The sequence below is a fragment of the Terrapene carolina genome, unplaced genomic scaffold, assembly GCF_002925995.2.
Source record: "Terrapene carolina triunguis isolate 2854851 unplaced genomic scaffold, T_m_triunguis-2.0 Scaffold95, whole genome shotgun sequence".
In the NCBI taxonomy this organism is placed as follows: domain Eukaryota; kingdom Metazoa; phylum Chordata; order Testudines; family Emydidae; genus Terrapene; species Terrapene triunguis.
The window spans coordinates 5,855,488-5,869,469 of NW_020664446.1; the positions used below are offsets into that span (position 1 = coordinate 5,855,488).

Below are 13,982 nucleotides of genomic sequence, written 5' to 3' on the forward strand. Positions count from 1 at the left end.
TTCCATTTAGGCAACCTAGGTGGTCGCCTAGGGCACCAGGATTTGGGGGGGCGGCAATTTGGTGGGGGGGGGGGCCTTCTGCGCCCCCGGGTCTTGGGGGGCATTCTGCGGTGGGGCCTTCACTTGCTCCGGGACCTGCCACCGAAGTGCCTCGAAGACCGGGAGCGCGAAAGGACCCCCCCGCCGCAGAATTGCTGACGACGACCGGGAGCGCGGAAGGACCCCCGCCTAGGGCGCCAAAAACCCTGGCGCCGCTCCTGCAGCCAGGGTTTTGTCAAGCTGGGCCTTAAACCAGCCTCCCCCTTCAGGTCCATGCCTCCCTTAATGACCATAGACTCTCAGGGTTGGAAGGGACCTCAGGAGGTCATCTGGTCCAACCCCTTGCTCAAAGCAGGACCGATCCCCACGTGTTTCTCTTGCTGTCTCCAGTACTGACTGGCACCAGTTCCTCTGGGAACAAGGCAAACCTCTGCTCTGTGTGTGCCTGGGGGTTGCTGCCCCTCTGCCGTTACCTGGGATATTTCTTCCCCCCCCACTTGGTGGTTGGGGGGGGTGAATCTGCTCCCCCCTTCCCTAGCGATTGGAGGGGGTTGGGGGGGATGAAGCGGCTGCTTCCCCGCCCCCTTCCCTGGTTGGGGTGTGGCAAGGGGGTAGTCTCTGCAGCTCCTTCCCCTTTAACTGGCCCGCTGTGCCCGAGGGGGAGGGAGCGACCCGCGGGAGCCCTGGCTCTTAAGCAGCCCGGCAGGCGTGCGGCGGCATGCGGCGCCCCGGGTGACGGAGCCTCCCCCGACACCGCCGCGGTAGCCATGGCTGGAGAGCGCGCTCGCAGCCTGGGGAAAGGTGGGTGCTGGCCCGGGGGGGCTGCGCGCGTCCTGGCCGGGCTCCCCCGCCTGCATCGGGGCCAGTCTCCGGGCCTGGGGGCGCGCTGCAAGCCGGCTCCCTGGAGCACCGCCTGCAGCCCCCGGGCTGTGTGCGTGCAGCGGGGGGGGGGTCTCCCGCCTGGGGTTCCCCCGGGGGTGGGGGGATTGCATGGCACCCTCCAGCCCTGCCTGTATGGCTGGGGCCCCGGATCCCCCTCTCGCCCTGCGTCTGTCTCCCCCGGGGGGGGCTCATTCCATTGCACCCTGGTGCCTTTTTCTCTCCCCCGAGTCCTGCCTCTGCCAGGGTCTGCTGGGTTGCACGCACATCCCCCTCCTCGGGTCTGTGTGTGCGCTCTGCTCAGACTTGGGGAGACTGTTCCTGGACCCTTCCCACGCCTGGATCTCTGGCCCTTGTAAGGGCCGCTAGTGTATTTTGCCTCCCACCCGGGCAAAACACAGGAGACCATCCGACTCGGCAGCTCTAAATGCACAATGTCTATTGTTGTACTGCACTGGAGAACTGATTCACCCCAGGGCCTTCACCAAAGTAATACAGTCCTAGTCTCTCCAGGAGTCCCCTCGGGGAATGAGGGGGAATGACCAGTGCAGGAGAAGCACTGTTACCATGGCAGAATTAAGTGCTCTAAGCTCTGCAAAGAGCAGCTGCTACTTTCAGAATCCCGTTTTCTTTCCTCCCCAGGCCACTTTTTTTTTTTTTTTTTAACCTCTTGTTAAGCTGTAATTTTGCAGGTGTGAGCGTCGAATAAACCAGTGTAATGTCTCTCTTGTAGGAAGTGCTGCTCCAGGCCCTGTGCCCGAGGGACTGATCCGCGTCTACAGCATGCGCTTCTGTCCCTTTGCAGAGAGAACGCGTCTTGTCTTGAAAGCCAAAGGAATTAAGTAAGATTATGGGCTCTAAGGTGGCTGTCTCCTTGGTATCTAAATGCTAGGGACTGAAGCCTTTTCTACTGCTTTCATGTAACTCTGCTGTGGCTTTTTTTGGTAAAGCCACTTTGACTTAAGTATGGTGATCTTCCATAGTTTACCAAGCTTAACAGGATGAATCAAATAGCTGTCACGCTTGCTACCCATACCTATTTAGAGAGACACAAACACAACATCCAGGAAATCTTTATTTTGTAAGGTGGAGTGGAAGTATAGTCAGTACACAAAACTACTTTTAAATCTGTCCCCTAGCCAGTTGTTGTGGGGCTACATTCAAATCTCTGATTTTTATTGAGAAGAATGTTTTCACATCTCCTGCTGCGGTGGGAAAGGCCTGCCCAAACAAATGGGGCACTGAGGACACTAACCGTATAAAAGGTACGAAGTAAGCTAATTTGAAAAAGGAAAAAAATGTTGCTTGGGGTTTTTCTATTGTAGTAATGTTGGGTGGTCTTTGTAGCAATGGCAGAGAAACCTTATCTCAATAGTGTGAATTTCATCTTTTTTAATATCTTAATGGAAATTGAGCAGCAAAAATCCTGGAAAACGTAACCCTCATCATGAACGCTCCATGTATATTTTCTCTGGCTTACAGCTCATTCAAATATAGCCTACAATAGCATGTTAGTGGTTTCTATGGTAAATGTACATGTGTGTTCATGATTTCTCTTTTAAAAAGATGTTCCATTTCTATAGCTTCCCCTAGATCCTTTGCTGAAGGAACTTTATCACCGATAGTGCCTTTTCAAATAGGGAAGTATTTGTTCCATGTTTACAAGTGGTTAAGTAACATGACTAAGCTTGCAGTTAGTAAGTAGTATGACCCCTACTTGATCGCTGATTCACTCCAGCTTCCGATGTCTAACCACACAATATAGTTCAACACTGGACTCCAAATTCTTATTGGTCAAGCACACATCAATCACATTGCAGTCTTTCTCTAACTCTTTCAGGGAACCAAATGTAGTAAAGCTCCACATCAATCCATCTGCCTATTTTCCTATACATAAGGCAACACAAGTAACTTGGTCTCTTCTGATTTTTTTTTTTCTTGTATTGTTTTAAATGTGGTGGTGGTTGCTTCTTGCATAACAGGACATGACTGTCCTTTGATTGGAGTCCAGCTATGTTGAGTGGAAAGAGTCATTGGTGTCCCTAGGCATGTGCAATCCTTGTGATCTGATATCTGAATCTGTGGTTGGGAACCTTTTCTATAACAGATTATTAGTCAATAGTTTCTTTGTTGTAGGCAGTGTAGTTGTAGACGTGTCAGTCCCAGCATATTAGAGAGACAGGGTGGGTAAGGTAATAGCTTTCAATGGACCAACTTCTGTTGGGGAGAGAAGCTTTTGAGCTACACAGAACTCTTTCCCAGACCTAAGAAGAGCTCTGTGTGGCTCAAAAGCTTGTTTCCAACAGAAGTTGATCCAACGAAAAATATTACCTCACCCACCTGGTCTCTCTAATACACATCTACCCCGATATAATGCGATCCGATATAACACGAATTCGGCTATAACGCGGTAAAGCAGCGCTCCAGGGGGGCGGGGCTGCGCACTCCGGCGGATCAAAGCAAGTTCAATATAACGTGGTTTCACCTATAATGCGGTAAGATTTTTTTTTTTGGCTCCCAAGGACAGCGTTCTATCGGGGTAGAGGTGTAGTTTCTTTTTGGCAGTTAAGTCACACTTGTAGCTTTGTATATGTAATTTCTGATGCTCTTTTGGGCATTAGATAACTCTACAGCCATGAAAGAAGAGAGCTCTTTGCAGCACAGACTTTACAATCTAAGGTTGTGGTCCGGTACGCTGCTGTGTGCAGGCATCCTGTGTGGGGCTCTGCACTGACAGACAAACCCCTGCACCAGAACAGTTTGCAGGATCAGGTACTGCATGATCATTCAGATACAAGGCTGCCAAAGGAGTTGGGGGGGGGGGGAGATACTGGCATCAGATAACCAATTTAAATAAATGCTAAAGTGGGAAATCTGTTTATTGCAGTGTTGTCATTTAACTTGTTAGCTGACATGCTTAATTGGAAACTCCACACAAGTTTGTTCTAGGAGACAGGTATTTGGTAGTATGGCCACTCCACACATGTTTGTTCCCATTACAAGTATGTTAATAAACTCAAGCAATTAAACTGACTTCCAGAAAAACTCAAGGATATGCAAATCCTGAGTGAGTGTGTGTTTGTTTAAAAAAACAAACCAGAAAACCCCAACATTGTCTGCTTGGCTTTGGTATTTTAGCCTTATCATATTGCCTCTTAGACTACCTATTCCTCTTCCCAACCTGTGGCTAAGACCATTTCCCTTCTGTTCAGTGTAAGGTCAGAGTAAAATTCTGTTGCAGGTTGTTACTCCAGAATGCGAGTCACGCCTCCTGTGAACTTCCTAAACTTGTGTGTTGCAAGAGCACATGCACTTTCAATCGGAAGTGAAACTGTATTGTGGCTGGGCTTAACTGCCTTTAAAATGGCTGCTGCTTATGTAGATGTGATAAATATGGGGCTCTGCCTATGCCACTTGTGAACTGTGGATGATTTTATAAAATCATACCATGAAATTGCTGTGTCATGCAAAGCCTGTATGTATGCTGCTCCACCCTGAGTGAGCAGGCTTGTGTCATGTCTCCAGCCTAGCAGAGACAATGGTATGTACATCCACACTAGTCGCCGGATCGGTGGGTAGCGATCTATCTATTGGGGATTGATTTATCACATCTCGTCTAGACATGATAAATCGATCCCCGCACGCGCTTCCCGTCGACTCCAGAACTCCATCAGGGCGAGAGGCGTAAGCGGAGTTGACGGGGGAGCCGCGGCCGTCGATCCCGCGCTGTGAGGAAGGGAGGTAAGTCGATCTAAGATATGTCAACTTCAGCTACGCTATTCTCGTAGCTGAAGTTGTGTATCTTAGATCAATTTCCCTCCCTCCCCCCCCACTCTTCCCCCAAGTAAAGACCAGGCCAGTGAGTGATCCACACTCAGTGGCCTATTCAAAGTAATACACCTTGCAGGATGGATCTGCTATAGCTGGGAGAAGACACTTCTTCCTCTTATGTGAATGAAGGCAGGAGGGGGTGGTGGTGGAATGTACAGGAAAGTTACCAGGGTAGCACAAAAGAAGCAGGTGACCCCAGCTGAAGTCTTTAAAAGGACTCATGGGGGCTGGTAGGAGACGAAAGAGAGCCATTTTGCACCAGGTTAAGATGAGGGAGGTTGCTGCAGGGGCAGAGTAGGTGGAGGATCCTGCCTGACAGAACATAGATGATCCTCCAAGGACTCCCAAGGGAAGAGTGAGCTAGTGATGGATGTTGCATTTAGGGCTTGTCTATGCTGCCAAGTTTTTTTTTCGCCAAAAGGCAGCTTTTGGCGGCAGAACAGTGGAGGTGTACACACTGCAAAGCTACTTTTGGCGACAAAATTCTTCAGTTTCAACAACAAAATAAAACCACCTCGGTGAGAGGCATAAAGCTTTTTGTGGCACAGTTAAAACAAAAAGGGTCAGTGTAGACACTGCCGTTCGTTATGTTGCCAGAACTGGCCTCCCCAGGTATCCCACAATGCCCCCCCCCATGACCATTCTGCTCACTGTTTTGAACTCCGCAGCCCGGCAGGCATGCACCCTTCCCCTTTCAAAGCTCCGTTCTGGCAGCTGAGCGGGTGCTGCTCTGCTGGGACAACAAAGAGCAAATCATTAAGGGGAATGCTCCTGCTGTCCCACACCAGGAACACAGAGGTAGGCAGGCAGGGACAGATGTGTGTATGTGTGAGAGACTGCTGTGCAGAGCCAGGGAGGGAGATGGGGGGCTGATGTTGGGGGCATCACCCTGCCTCGGGACTGGTTGCTTCCAGTGGCCATCTGAACTTACAAGACAGCATGCCGACACACACACTTCGCCCCCTGCCCAACACTTCAGTTGAAAAGTTGTTGGCCAGGGATCGGCAACCTTTGGCACGCAGCCCACCGGGGAAAGATGCTGGTGAGCCGGGCCAGTTTGTTTACTTGCAGTGTCCGCAAGTTCAGCCGATCGCAGCTCCCACTGGCCGCGGTTCGCCGTCCAAGGCCAGTGGGAGCTGCGATGGACCAAACCGGCAGACGCTGTAGGTAAACAAACTGGCCTGGCCCGCCAGGGGATTTCCCTGATGGGCCGCATGCCAAAAGTTGCTGATCCCTGTTGGTGGCGTTCTAATAGAAGGCTCATGAAACAATGGGATTGACAAACCTGCATCATGTGATGCTGTACATGCCCCATGAGGCATTGCAAACCCTTCCCAAAGCACCCTGCGGCCAGTTGCACACTGGGATAGCTACCCACAGTGCACTGCTCTCTGTCGATGCAGGAGCTGCTAGTGTGGATGCACTCCGCAGACACAAGGAGCATTGTGTGGACATGCGACAGCAGCTTAATTAAAGCAGTTTAGTTTAAATGGCATAACTTTTTTGGTGACAAAACTCTGCAGTTTAGACAGCCTTAGGATGTTATGATGTTTTTGTATAATCTGTACTTCTGACGTGTCAACGCTGCGCCCAGGAGGGCTAGGCCGTTGGACAGCAGGTTTTCCCCCCACTTGGAGTGGGGTACCAGATAGATCTGTGCCCTGAGAATGTGCCTAGGGACCCTGAGATAAGCCTGTGTCTGGACTCCATTCAGGCTTCAGGAGTTTGAAAGACCTCTGGGTTCAGCCTGGCAGAGACTTGAATTCCCCTCCCAGCAGTCCAAAGTGTGTGCCCGGGAAGGGGTGATAGTATGTCTTGAAAGACTTGTTAAACAAGTATAATGCCATTCTTTGTGCTACTGTCCTAACTTCTTGCATTTCTGGCATGCCTGCCCGCTGTTGCTGTGGTCAAAGGCAAATTGGCTTCATTCTCTTGTTTGTCGGGCTGTGCTGGGGATGGGCTTGGTGGGTCGGTATCCGCTTTATCCTTGTATTTGTTAAAGAAAATAAGCTGAGCCCTACTCAGAGGAAGCTCTTATTTTCCTCTTTCCATGCTGGACTCTCAATTCCTAGTGTGCAAAATGCCATATTAGAAGCCTTGGAAAGTGAAGTCCTGATGGTACCACAGGACTTCAAGAAAGGAGAGGTGGTAAATCAATGGGAATGTTTTCCTGGCTCTTTTTTCCCCCCCTTGCCTCAATATCCTCCTGTAGGTTAGCTAGGGGTAAACACTATTGCTTTCTTTGAAGTTACTGGAGTAGGCTGACAAAACTGATCTTGCTGTGTCTTAAACTCTTCAGGCATGAAATAATCAACGTCAATTTGAAAAATAAACCTGACTGGCTCTTTGAGAAAAATCCCTTTGGTTTGGTGCCTATTCTGGAGACCAGCAAGGGTCAGCTGATCTATGAGTCTCCAATCACATGCGAGTATTTGGATGAAGCATATCCTGGGAAGAAGCTTCTACCCGCTGACCCTTATGAGCGAGCGTATCAAAAGATGCTCTTGGAAAGATTCTCCAAGGTACAGTGTGATGAGGAGGGGGCCGTGTAACCTCCTTCAGTGCAGCACTAGTATTGTGCACAGCACTGTAGACCTTTCCTTCCACTTTTAAGGATGGATCTTGTCTCCTAGTAAAATCACTCTTTTAAATATCCTAGAACCACTTACCATTCACTAATTCAAAATTCTGCTAAGCTGTCTGCATCTCTGTCTTTCAAATGCTGACAGAAAAAAGGGACATGTGACATGAAAGCAGATTTTAAGCTCGTTTATGTCTATGGGTGCAGAATGAGGAAACTGCCGTTCAGTTTAAGGGGGTTAGCAGATCAGCCTTTGCCATGCCATGTAGACAAGATCTAAGTGTGCCAGAGAGGTGTGGTTTGGTTTTTTTGTTTTTGTTTGTGTGTGTGTGTGTGTGTGTGTGTGTGTGTGTGTCCCCAGAGAGCTCTAATGTGCTATGTTCTAACTGCCCCATGTAAGCCCTGCTGGCATGCAAACTAGGCATTAATATAGTCCTGTTTCAAATTACATTAATGAGGTACCTTTTGGAATGCACCAGCAGGGTCTACGTGAGGCAATTGGCGTGCCCTATAAATGACACCTCTGTGGTGTGCTTTGCCGTACCATTATAGACCAGTCCTAAGCAAATAAGGCAAACTGGGTGAATGCATGCATGAGTGCCATTCTCAAATTCTTAACTCTAGGATAATTCTTCAAAGCATGGGGTCTGTAAACTGTTGGAAAGCTAAAAGGAAGCTTTAAAATAACTTCATAACCTTGGCTAATATTTGTATTGTAACTCACGCCAATCCCCTAACTTCTCTGGCAGGTGTGCAAACTACAAAGTTCTTGGAGAGATAAAATCAATGGCCTAGACTGTCAGACATTTATTTAAACAAAAGTTAAAATCTGACTGTCCCTTAATATCCTTTCCTATTAACATTTATTGGAATTTCAAAAGCGTCCTTAGAATGTCAAAATTTGCATTTCACCATTTTTATTGCTGGCGCTTTTTTTGGCACTGTAGGCAGGTTGAACAATGGAAAGACTAGTGAGTTTCCCTCTTCTGATTCTCCTACACTATTATCCTTCAGTATTAGCATTTTAATTCTCCTTTGCAACCTGTATTTTCTCTGAAACATAAAGAGAGCACTTCTGTTGCTATTAGGCTTGGTGAGGTGTGTGTTTGTGTTAAAATTTAACCGCTAAAGCCCAGATCCTGAAAGGCATTTAGGCACCTAACTTCCATTGATTTCAGATACCTTTTAAGGATCTGGGCTGAAGTGACTTGTGACTATCCCTGTAATGAGATAAAACCTCCCTTCTGCAAGGAGGTCAAGCTCTCAGTAACATCTTGTTTGGTTTGTTCAGTTACCACCTCTAGCCTTCAAACATCTCCTGGCAGTTAAAAATGGGGAGGACAGTTCAGCGCTGAAAGCAGAGTTCGGTGAGAAGCTTGGCCAATTTGAGGAGGTAAGAAACGGAGCCCTCTCTGGGATTGAACAAAACCACCAAACCTATGGTAAAGGGGAGTCCTCTTCTGCTCGCATGCACTCGGCTGACTGTCTCACTTGGAAAGCCTTGAGAAAGGGAGGTGGCAGGACTTATTTCAGAAGTTCTAACTATGAAAAATGAGTGGTCCTGTTTACTCCCCTCACACTGATGGGTGGCATAGAAAACCCCAACATCTAAGCATGGCACAGTTTAAACAAGAGCTGAATTGTGAGCTCCATAGTGGACTTCATAGAGGATTTTGCTCCACACCCTTCTCAAGTGCTAGCCACCTCTGCTGTTTTATGTCCACCCCTGCCCTCCTAGGAGGGCAGAAGGAGATCTTGCAGCAAGGTCTAAGAGCATTCAGACTCTGGGTTGTTATAACCTTCTCTGGTATGTTAGCATGTCCACCACCACGCCCATCTGACTGACAATGTTGTTTCTTTGCTGTTACTGAGATCAGTACAACAATGTTGGGGATGAAGTAGTTGACCCTTAGTTTACTACTTAAGTGTCTGGCCCCTCTGTCCTACTACTAGCTATTATCCTGCCTCCCTGCTCATTCCCGTGGAATATAACCACCACACCTACAGGGGAGGGATTTCAGGCACTCGAATCCTGAAGCTGGTGAGTCCAAATCTCCCTTGATCTCTCACTCCAATTCACCTAGCTGCAAAACAGGTACCTGATTCATCAAGTTAGGGCAGTCAAAGGTGGCTGGATGTGATGCTGGCCACGTCGCTCCTTTGCGTACTGCTGGCTGTGAAACTGTCTTCACCACATCACCCCGTTGAATCATTGGCTTGCGGGGACTCTGACTGCAAAAATCCAGCTATGGGCCTTGTTCTAGTACAATCGTGTACCTCCGTCAACATCCAGGGAGCTGCAACAGGTGGTTTTGGATCTATATTAGAGATTTAAATTCAGTTTTACTTCAAGTGCTGTTTTTTGTTAACCCAAACGGCTGCCAAGTCATTGTTTGAATAAGATGTGCTGATGCTTTCCCTCCATCTGCGGTGTGACTCCTTAAAATATAGTTGTTTGAATGAACAAACTCCTTTGCCTCTTTGGCCAGAGGGCCATTATCTTCTAGAAATAAAGCAACCAAAAAGCTACCTGGTCATCTGATCAGGAGGCAAAGAAATGACTGCATGTTCAAGAACAAAAAATCATATTCTGTCCTCCTTGAGCAAGAAGCAGCATTCAGCACACTTCTCCCCTGTTGGGAACCTCTCATAGCTCTGGCTACAGTCCTCTCCTCCTTCCCTTTGCTGATGGCTTTAACTTCAGCCAGTTACTTTGGCATGGCTGACACTCGAGTATCCCTGTCCCGCTGATACCTCTGTCTAACTTGTCATGTTAGCTACACTAACACCCCACTACCAAATGCTTCAAACACCGAGTTCCTCTCGAATTAAAGCCTTTCATCTTTGTGTAGCTGATCAGAGTCGAGAGCTAAAGTACTGGCAGATGACGTTGTCTGGTTCTTGTGGGCAACTGCTTCCTAGGGGACTTCTTGCAAGAGAAATGCACTGAGAAATAAAGAACTAAGTTTCCCTTTTCCCTCCCATTTGCAATCCTGCTGCAAGATACCTGCTGCTTGCTACAAAAGACTTTGAGAGATCCTGAGGGATTTTCTAGATGTATATGGACTCGCAGGTCATGTGGAGCTGCTCTCTCTGTTGCAGTGGCTTAAATCCCAGTCTGAGCTAGAGAAGATACCGAGGATCCAGCCATGCAAAATCCGTTCAGCCTGTTCCAAGAGCTGTCGGCCAGAGAAGCGTGAAATGTCCTGTGTCCTATTCACTGCTGCCCACCAGAGGGAGCCATGGTCACATCTTTATGAAACTATTAACATCTGGTTATTTTCTGTCAGGCACCTGGTGACTGAAGCAGCTCCTCAGATCTTTGCTGATTGATGGTTTGAGGCTTTTAATAGATCACTTATCTGTGGCGGGGAGGAGGAGGGGAAATGCCAGCGCGACTCTTAATGTCTGCTTTACATGGACGAGAAGCTGGCATTTTAAGGTGTCTGAAAAAGCCCCTCCAAGTGCTATCTCAGGAGGAAGGCCGAATAGGCTCTGATGATGACTCCTACTACCATAGCGTGTAGGAGTTCTAGTCATGGAGCAGGACCCTGTTATGCTAGGCACCGTAGAAACAAAGAGCTTTGTCCACTCCTCATTCAACCAAACTCATAAGAATGTTGCACGTACAATCTGTATATGGAGAAAGTATAGGTGGGTTAGGGGACCTTACTGCAAATGCAGGTCAAATACTTCAAGATCCTACCACGGTAGGCCCTGCATAATGGCAAAGTGCTTGCCAAACATCTAGGTTAGCCTCTTCTCTCATCTGAAATTGGGGATTGTCGCCAGTTTACAGGTGCAGCAACAGAGGCACATTCCAATCTGTTTACACGGCACTTGTTTTTAGAAGTCTATACAGTGTGGATCAGTTTTGCCATAGGAAGAGTTCATCTCCCATCTCTTCTGAGCTGGAGGACTCTGCTCTTGTGTCTGAGGATGGAATCTGGCACAGGTCTTAGCATGACAATGGTATGGTAGAATTGCATTCACAAAGCTACCTCAACTTGGTGATACAGTAAAAAAAGAAATGCAGCTGAAATCTTTATGCCCTAGTTTGACCAGTCTTATGGTGTAGCTGAAATGTTTATTTAACCAAAAAAAAAAAGTTTCCAAACACAGCTGGGTTGCCATATCTGTCTTGGTGCCTCCACGTCAGAATTGCCAGCTTACAAGTTAAAAAGGTCTCTAACTGCCAGCATCGCCACCTGGATCCTGAGAAGATTGTTATTCATGGCTCGTGTGTAATTGCCAATCCATGTTGTGCACCTCTTCTTGCATTTGAGCTAGACTAGAATCCAGCTCTCGTCATGTGAAGTATCCAAACTGATATTGGAGCTGTGTTAGTGACTGACTGGCCCACTAAAAATGTTTAATTTAGGTAAGGAGGTGCCATTTCTGCAATCACTCTCCTGTCCATCTCCTCCCTGGCTCCTGCTTTGCAGTATAGCATGTTTTTTGTTTTTTTTGTAGGACTTTTCCATGTAACTTCATTTTAATATGAAATGCTGCATCTTGTCCTCCACAGATTTTAGCCGGTCGCAAGACTGTGTTCTATGGTGGGGACTCTGTGTCCATGATTGACTACATGATCTGGCCTTGGTTTGAACGTCTGGAATTCTTCCAATTGCCTGAGTAAGTGCTTGAATGTTTTATGGATCTTGCACATTTTCGAGTGGTGCATTTCAGCTTCTAATTAACTCTAAATTACCCCAGCCAGGAACCCTCCTGCTTAGAGTGTGAATGGAATGTGTAAATCCATTCTCCAGACTCGAACAGGGCAGGGTAATGGGTTATGCTTGGGGAGGTTAGCTGTATTTCAGTACCACCGAACAGCCCTTGTAATGGACCAGGACCCCATTGTGTAGCACTGTACAGACTGAATAAAAATAGTCCCAGAAGGCACCTTGCCCTATTGAAACCAGCTCTCCCAAAGTTAAGACCTGCTAGTGATGGAATTAGCCTCACAAAGAGAACCTGCCTCTATCGTAGGTGTTTGTAGGGCACCCGTTACCACAGTATCTGAGCACCTCACAACTTTTTTTTTTTTAAACACACACACACACACACACACACCAATGTGAATATCTTCCACTCCAGCAAAACAAATGTTGCAGTCAGTGGGGGATCACCTGCTCTCTGTGGAGGGACGAGGGTGTAATCAGACTTCTAAAGGTTGGTAGGTACATCACACAAGGATTATATGCTTATCTCTTAGAGTTGGAGCTTCCACAAGCAGTGGCTGTTCACTCTTGGCTATATAAAGAAGACTTGATAGCCTTACAGGGCATGTCTACTCTGCATTTTAAATTCATGGCAGCAAGCCTCAGAGCAGGGGTCTACAAAGTTGAGTCTATGCTATGGCACTAAAAACATCTGTGTCGACGTTGGGGCTCAGGGTGGGGCTCAGGCTCTGAAGCCCGGGGATGGGAGTGGGTTTCAGAACCTGAGATCCAGCCTGGACATCTACACAATTGTTTTTAGCGCCAGAGCACAAGCCCACATCTGTAGACCCAGGCTTGGAAACTCAATGCTGTGAGAGTTGAAATGCAGTGTAGACATAGAAGGGCATCTCTAGCTCTCTGCTCTGTGGCCTGAAACTTTATTTCTTCTATCTGTTTTGAATTTAACCTTGTGGGAGGGAGAAGGCAAAACAAACAGGAACGCAGAACCTCATTAAAGGTTCAGCTTTCTTGATGTCCTCCCCATTTCCCCTCTGTTCATACAAAGTTTCTTTCCTGTTCCCATAGCTGTCTGCAGCACACCCCAAAGCTCAGGCAATGGGTGGAAGCCATGAAGAAGGATCCTGCCGTCAAGGCTACGATGACTGATGTGCAAACGCTCAAAGGCTATTTTGAGCTGTATACAAAGAACAGTCCTGAAGCATGCGACTATGGGCTGTGAGATGAGGGTGGGCATCTACCTGTCACAACTGTCACTTCTGTTTCCTCTGGGCACCTGTAGCATGTGTGCTGCATTTGCCTGGGATTGTGCAGTTCTGTGCTTGCATTTTAAAATGGGAATAAATCTGTGTAGGAAAGGATGAGAAACCTCCTGTGAAGTCCCGTCCTTCCTGGTGGGAAGAGGGAGTGCGGGCCTCAGGCAGGAGATGGGAGGTCACTAGAACTTGTATATGCATCAGTTGATACGGCACAAAGATGTAACCCTTTACTATCTCTGTTCTCTTCGTTTGTAGAGAGTGGTGCCTGTTTGGTTGCTTTATGGTTTGATTTTTGTGATTCTGGTATTTGAACAATAAAGGAAGAAATCTCGCTTTGGCTGAATGCTGCACCCTCAGAACTAGATGGGCATGACATCAGTGCTTCAGGTGTCTGTTCCCTGAAGCCCCTCTTCCATGACAAAGACAATGGAAGAGTGATATATCAGGGAATGACTTGGGATCAACTGTCCAAAGCAAGTTGCTCTCTATTGACACTGCAGTTTGCAGTCAAGATGCGGGTGTCCAGGTCTAAAGGCTACAAGGTTTCATAGTCCAAGTATCACAGAGGAGTATTTGTGAGTGTTTTGAAGTTTATGAATCCACCCTCAAGAAGATAATAGTGGAAGAGAAAATACAGCTACACTTTTTAATTTGGGTAACATTGTCTTGGGATGTCTGTTGGGGGCTTATTCCTTCACCCTCTCACTTCCC

The 13,982-nt window shown here is 47.6% G+C and overlaps 1 protein-coding gene across 1 annotated transcript; it reads left to right on the forward strand.

Moving 5' to 3' along the window:
- Positions 1-703: 703 nt before the first annotated feature.
- Positions 704-13,602, forward strand: LOC112116122 (glutathione S-transferase omega-1). Its single transcript, XM_026650987.1, has 6 exons — positions 704-840; positions 1,652-1,760; positions 7,049-7,271; positions 8,622-8,723; positions 11,859-11,965; positions 13,081-13,602. Exons 1-6 carry the CDS (start codon positions 807-809, stop codon positions 13,232-13,234), a joined length of 729 nt encoding a protein of 242 aa, XP_026506772.1. The 5' UTR covers positions 704-806; the 3' UTR covers positions 13,235-13,602.
- The last annotated feature ends 380 nt before the right edge of the window (positions 13,603-13,982 follow it).